The 7,168-nt window shown below is 39.3% G+C and overlaps 1 protein-coding gene across 2 annotated transcripts; it reads right to left on the bottom strand.

Moving 5' to 3' along the window:
• Positions 1 to 3,577: 3,577 nt before the first annotated feature.
• Positions 3,578 to 6,431, bottom strand: LOC112797211 (uncharacterized). Of its 2 annotated transcripts, XM_072235942.1 has the most exons (5): positions 6,066 to 6,431; positions 5,441 to 5,995; positions 4,637 to 5,155; positions 4,327 to 4,552; positions 3,578 to 4,235 (listed from the first exon to the last, which is right to left on the bottom strand). In XM_072235942.1, exons 3-5 carry the CDS (start codon positions 5,147 to 5,149, stop codon positions 3,772 to 3,774), a joined length of 1,203 nt encoding a protein of 400 aa, XP_072092043.1. In that variant the 5' UTR covers positions 5,150 to 5,155; positions 5,441 to 5,995; positions 6,066 to 6,431; the 3' UTR covers positions 3,578 to 3,771. The 2 variants fall into 2 exon arrangements, with proteins under 2 accessions (XP_072092043.1, XP_025695817.2); XM_025840032.3 differs by having other exon boundaries at positions 4,637 to 5,151; positions 5,441 to 6,431.
• Positions 6,432 to 7,168: the final 737 nt, after the last annotated feature.

Here is a 7,168-nt window from a genome sequence, read left to right on the forward strand (position 1 = left end):
TTGCTTTTTCTTTTTCTTTCTATTTTTTTTTCGCCACTTTTTTTTCGCAAGCTTTTGCTATTCACTGCATTTTCTTGCTTCAAGAATCAATTTTATGATTTTTCAGATCATCAATAACATTTCTCTTTGTTCATCATTCTTTCAAGAGCCAACAATTTTAACATTCATAAATAGCAAGATAAAAAAATGCACTGTTCAAGCATTCATTCAGAAAACAAAAAGTATTGTCACCACATCAATATAATTGAACTAAATTCAAGGATAAATTCGAAATTCATGTACTTCTTGTTCTTTTGATTTAAAACATATTTCATTTAAGAGAGGTGAAGGATTTATGGAATTATTCATAACTTTAAGACATAGTTACTAAACACTAATGATCATGAAGTAGAGACACAAAACATAAATGAACACAACATAGAAATCGAAAAGCAGAAAGAAATAAGAACAAGGAATGAATCCACCTTAGTGGCATCTTCTTCTTGAAGGACCAACAATGTCCTTAAGCTCTTCTATGTCCCTTCCTTGCCTTTGTTGCTCCTCCCTCATTGCTCTTTGATCTTCTCTTATTTCATGGAGAATGATGGAGTGCTCATGATGTTCCACCCTTAATTGTTCCACATTGTAGTTCAAATCTTCTAAGGAAGTGTTGAGTTGTTCCCAATAGTTGTTGGGAGGAAAGTGCATCCCTTGAGGCATCTCAGGGATTTCTTGGTGATGAGCTTCCTCATGCATCTCTTGAGATCTGTTCATACCCTGGATCGAGCTGTCCGATTCGGGATGTTCTACAGACAAAGCGACCGACCTCTTCAGGTCAGGACAACCCGACCTCTTCTCAAAGAGCTCGGACAAGTCACAAGAAAGCCCAAACAAAGGGCCCAAATAAGAGGGACACGTCCCAAAATCCAAGGGCAGCCCAAGCCCGTAGAGATAAAGGCGGTTGCCCTAAAGATGACCTCACTTAAAGATAAGATAAAGACAAAGATAAGATAACCAACTTATCTTATCCACAGGAGGCCACATCTCACCATTATAAATACACTAGAGCACCCAGGTATAACTCATACTCTGATTCTACTCAATACCTGCTTAATACCCTTGCTAACTTAAGCATCGGAGTCCCTTGCAGGTACCCCCACCCTCCGCGGACGAAGGATCAGCACCACCACCAAGTCCAACAAGTCGGGCACACCAGCTCCGGCCGCCGTACATCTGCCGGACACATCGGCTCCGACCAACACCGAAGATCTCATCCGAGATCGACCTACAGTTTCAGGTAACCCTCGGAACACAACCTAATTGAGAACCGACAGATGATTAGCGGTGCTGTGACAGAGCATAGGACCATTTTTACTGAGAGGATGGGATGTAGCCATTGACAACGATGATGCCCTACATACAGCTTGCCATGGAAAGGAGTAAGAAGAAATTGGATGAATGTAATAAGAAAGTAGAGATTCGAGAGGAGCACAGCATCTCCATATGCCTATCTGAAATTCCCACCATGAAATTGGCCATCCTCTCGAGTACGTCAACCTGTTTCCTCTTCCTCCCGCATTGCCTAGTGCTTCCCGCGCTCGCACCGACCTCAGAATGTGATGCTTGTCGTTGCATTGCTGCAACTTCGTCTTGGTCTGGAGGTGGAGACATCTCGGACTGATCAAATCCGGCAGCAGTGTCATCTGTCTCTTCGTTAACCTGTTCCTCCGCATCGAAGCCACTAACGGCCGCCACTCCCGTGGCTCTATCCTTGCCAAAGATACCTTCCAGCCGGTGAAATAAAGGAAATGGCTTGCCAGGACTGTAGAACTTGGTCGGATGTGCCTGCGAAACTTGTACACCGGAATAGTAACATTCAGAAAAATATGATAATTACAGATTAACACACTCGTGAAGTTAGACAAAAATATCGCATCATTGGGAATTATTACTCATATCGCATCAAAAATAGTAAGTATAAGCTAATCTAACGAACATAAAGAAATTAAAATATCATAGTCAAAAAGTGGGAAATAGTACTCGTATCCATCAATCATATCATGTCTACAAGATAAATTCAACAATATAACAGCCTGTTATTAATATCCAAACATAGTCATAGCCATAGTCATCAAGTACAAACACTTATTCTAACCATTCAGATGGTTGTTAAAAACGAAGTAACAAACCAAACCCAGTATTCTAGCATAGCATCTTTGACCTCTCTACCAATCTTCAGCCTATAGAAGCCATAAAAAAAAGCATGATTATAAATTATAATCAGTGTATCAGTTAAGCTACATATAATTTTCTAGTTGGAGATTTAAAATAAATAAATACTAATCTAAGTTTTAAGATAATGTAATTATTATCAGTTACATGTGGCTCCACCTCTTGAGCACAAAAAATGATATCTCCCATCACTATTCTTAATTTGTTATATTCAAATAGTTTCCATATAGTGTTGTGTTAATCACATGCAATGGCTCCACAAGACAAATATGAGGACATAAAATATTTCTTTTATGCTAAAATCAAACTTGATCAGTAGCCATTCAGAGCATCATTGGGACAAGTACAAAATAATTCAGCAAAAACAACTCAATAACCAAGATAACTATATCAGAAATCATTAGATCACTGTTTTTTCCACTCATGAAACTGCAAACTTAATCAAACAGTTACCATAGTATTAATTATATTCAAATCCACCTTTCTTCAGGGTATATCTTTTGAGTTTGAATCCTTTTCTACATAATCTGCACCAAGTCTTGAAAATTTGTCAATCCCAAAATTTAAGATAGATTAAGTGCTCACATTTTATGTGTAGGTGGGATACTAATCCGTGATGAGCTCATGATATTCTGGGCATTAACTCTAGCAATCTCACATATGTAACACAAAAGGTTCAATGAATTATTGTCTGCTGCATTACTGAAATGTTTTTTGTCAATCCAATGATAAGTAGGATCCTATCATGTCAAATTTCAATACAAATATCGAAGTGCTTAAACTGAGCAATCTGGCAGGGAAAAATTTCAGCCAGATATTCATGAATGATTAATTTATACCAATGATATTCAAAAAGATTTATCAAGTAGCACACAGTGGGAACAACCCAATGAAATACTTCAAACACACGCACCTTCAACCAAGCATCAAGGACGTCTTTGCTGTCAACCTCAACACATTGTTTCTCGTTGTTCCAGCCAAATCCACTACAAGCAAGCATATCAGCGGCGTACTGGTACTTCTCCTTCAGGCGCTTGTGCTTATTCTTGCAATGCTTCACGGTCAGTGTACAACCGGGGAAAGCCTCCAACATCTTCAAAGCCAGTTTCTCGAATGTTTCCGGTTTAAACTGTCCACAATCAGCCCGCTGACCGTCAACGACAAACTCCTCCATGAAGCCAACAAAGGCCAATGTCTCTTCATCACGCCACACTCGCTTGTTCTCCATTTCTTGCTACCAATATTACGATAATAAAAACCCTACATTAATAATGTAAGTTACAATCACTTATCACCAATGAAGAATACCAAAGAATTACACCACAGATAAAATTAGTAAAACTGGTCTTTGCCATAAGAGATGAAATAAGGAAAAAGTAGACAAGTAGTTCAATTATTAAAACACTGGTCGTTGCCATTACAAATGAAAATAAAACACCAAACAATATCACAAATACGCAGTACCCGAAAATTAAATAATGTGCTGTTACAATGTCTCAACACTCAACTATTGATACAACTAAAATTGCCGCCATTACAACAACCCTAAACCACACAACACTACTCCGTACGACTCGCACGCCACTCTTCATACATCTCATTTGCTATGTTGTCACGCCAGTGACTCCACTCATTCGTGTTTTCGACCACATCGATCAATCCATCTTGTTCCTCGTCTCCATCGGGCGTGAATTCATCCAATATGCTACCTTCCTCCTCCGGATCCATCTCCATACTCTTTCTAATGAAAATTTGCAGCAAACAACAGGCAATAATTATCTGAAATTGTGTCTTTAGGGGATAAAAGCTAGGGCTTCTTAAGATGGACCACATCTTCTTCAGCAAACCAAAGCAGCGCTCAATAATATTCCTTACAGAAGAGTGTACCCGGTTAAAATATTCTTGGTAGTTGCGCGGTTCACGTGCTCCCTGGGCCCACTCTCTTACATGATATCGAGTCCCTCTATACGGTGCAAGAAACCCCGAACCATTTGTGTAGCCAGCATCAACTAAATAGTAATTACCTATGCACAAGTAACACAAATAAGGTAAGACGGTGGCTATCATGAACTCAATCTAGTTGTATAAGCTTAACTATAGAGAGGGCATAATTACCGTGGGGTATCTTAAGACTATTACGACGAATTATTGCATCACGAAGTACCCGTGAATCAGATGCCGAACCCTCCCATCCGCTGAGTACGTAGACAAAACCCATCTCCCGGTTACACACCCCTAAGACATTCGTGTAGATTTTACCCTTTCTTGTCCGGTACCTTGCCTTCTCAGACTCGGGGACTGTCACCTCTATATAAGTGCCATCTAATGCTCCCAAGCAACCCTACCATCCATAGAAAGCTTTGATATTCAGATAGAGAATCCATCAGATAAACATGAATCATACAGAACATCGAATAAGATCTACCTTAAACCTTCTCCATGTGGGGTCCACACAGTCCTCGGCAACTGGTGTAGCCTTTGTGAACAACATCCCTTGAATCCGTATTACAGACTTCAAAACTTTATTAAAATACTTACTCACTGTCTCGCCGGACCTACAAAATCTAACCTGTAGACTACGGTTTTTCTTGTGATGCGCTAAGATAATTAAGAAGGTCGCAACCTGCTCCGGCAGGCTTACATGACCATCCTCTGTAAGTCCTCCCTGAACTTGGAGCAACTCACACAAGTTAGCAAAGGCATTTGTGTTCATTCTCAACTCCCAGATACAAATCCTATCACCCTCACCAACAATACGCTCTAACGCCTCACGTCTAATTCTACTATTCATTCTTCCGCCTAACGATAGTTGCCCAGTAGTTCTATCCCTAAAGTAAACAAACAGCGTAAGCACAAAGAACAACATTCTTTCTTCATGGTTGGATCTCATCTCTTCATAAAAAGACACGCATCGCTTAATAATTTCCGACCGCTCCATTTCTTCCTACCAAAATCGTTTCATAAAAAAAAATATAATTTCCAAACAACTCTTACACAACTTCAAAATTTTCATTAAAATAAATAACGTGATTACATCCAAGGAAATGCTTACCATATATTTTTATTAACTAAAAGAATAAGAAACAAACAAAACTTTTAAGGGAATATGGAATTTGGACTTTGGAATTTTTATGAAAACCAACGTTAACAACAAAGCAGTGTCAGTCTCTAAATTAAGATTCCATCATTAATTTCATAAAATAAATTAGCATAGTTTTGGAACATTTACCTTAGCAAAGAAGCAAGCTCTAATCACCCAACAAACAGAATTTATAGTTACACCCTTTCAATTAACTAAAACTATACTAAAATACCTAAAATACCGAAACACTGAACATTGACATGAATCGGGTTCATCTCATCTACGCAAGCAATACATAACACTGAATTGAGATTCCTTATTATTATTATTATAACGTGACTCATGCTATTGATTCCAATTTCAGCAGATGCAAGGGATGCATGCAACAAGTATGTTTCATGTGGCAAATGAGGACTACAGCATATATCCATTCCTATTATGTCCAAATAAAATACAGTTATGACAATAATTTGAAGTTAATCATTCAATTAAGTTATTGCCAACTAGTGTTCCACAAAATAAATTACACATAAACCTCTTCACCCGAACTGCATCCCACACCAAATGAAGACAGAGGAACCCAAATCACAGAAAGGGAGCATTAGTAACCTGGATAATAGAAACTGTGGTCGCAACAACTCTCAGATGGACTCCACACCTACTCGGCAGGCTTTCTCCTACAGGTTCGTAGGACCGCCAGATCTGTGAACAAGGGAGACGACATCAGAAACGGAGGCCTACGGAGAGGACGTCGGAAGTCCCAAGCGCTTACCTTCAACCAGTTACGCCGGCGCGGTTGACGGACCTTCGCTGCCTATGGACGCCGACCAGGATCTCCTTCGAGCATGAAGGAGAAGGTGTTTCGAGGGGCTGAGTAAAAACTGAAGCCCTAATTTCATATAGTGAAAGGGTAATTTTGGAATTACATAATTATGTTAGGGGTATTTTAGGTAGAAATTAATTAGTTCAAATTCTGTCTCTATCCCAGTCTCTAGTGTCCCCAATTTTTTGAAGCACTGAAATACTCAAATTATTGAGACAGAGACACAATTTTCAGTGCTAGTCTCTACCTCAACAAACACAATACTGAGACCCTGTCCCCCAGTATCAGTTCTAGTCTCTGTAAACAAACACTACCTTAGAGTTTGACTGTGGGGGCTCTTCTTGACTCTGAACTGAGAGAAGCTCTTCATGCTTACTCTCTTTTGTCACAGAGAAATGGCCATGTACCTTAAACACAAGGTAGTCCCCATTCAATTGAAGGACTAATTCACCTCTGTTGACATCTATCACAGCTCCTGCTGTAGCTAGGAAATATCTTCCAAGGATGATACATTCATCCTCTTCCTTTCTAGTGTCTAAGATTATGAAATCAGCAGGGATGTAAAGGCCTTCAACCTTTACTAACACGTCCTCTACTACTCTATAAGCTTGTCTTAATGACTTGTCTGCTGATGAGCGGATAATTTATACGCTTTTTGGCATTGTTTTTAGTGTGTTTTGAGTATATTTTAGTTAGTTTTTATTACATTTTTATTAGTTTTTAGTTAAAATTCACTTTTCTGGGCTTTACTATGAGTTTGTGTGTTTTTCTGTTATTTCAGGTATTTTCTGGCTGAAATTGAGAGTTCTGAGCAAAAATCTGATTCAGAGGCTGAAAAGGACTGCAGATGCTGTTGGATTCTGACCTTCCTGCACTCGAAGTGGATTTTCTGGAGCTACAGAAGCCCAATTGGCGCACTCTCAACGGCATTGGAAAATAGACATCCTGGGCTTTCCAGTAATATATAATAGTCCATACTTTGCCGGAGATTTGATGGCCCAAACCGGCGTTGAAAATCAGCTTTAGAATTCCCGGCGTTTAACGCTGGAACT

Source organism: Arachis hypogaea, chromosome 4 (genome assembly GCF_003086295.3).
Source record: "Arachis hypogaea cultivar Tifrunner chromosome 4, arahy.Tifrunner.gnm2.J5K5, whole genome shotgun sequence".
NCBI classification, from domain to species: domain Eukaryota; kingdom Viridiplantae; phylum Streptophyta; class Magnoliopsida; order Fabales; family Fabaceae; genus Arachis; species Arachis hypogaea.

Excerpts from the sequence above, each read along its gene's own strand:
- LOC112797211 (XM_072235942.1), bottom strand. The coding sequence starts at position 5,149 with ATGGAGCGGTCGGAAATTATTAAGCGATGCGTGTCTTTTTATGAAGAG. Across the intron at positions 4,553-4,636 it reads CCACATGGAGAAGGTTTAAG|GGTTGCTTGGGAGCATTAGA; the intron begins GTAGATCTTATT and ends TATGGATGGTAG. Across the intron at positions 4,236-4,326 it reads TAGTCTTAAGATACCCCACG|GTAATTACTATTTAGTTGAT; the intron begins GTAATTATGCCC and ends ACTTGTGCATAG.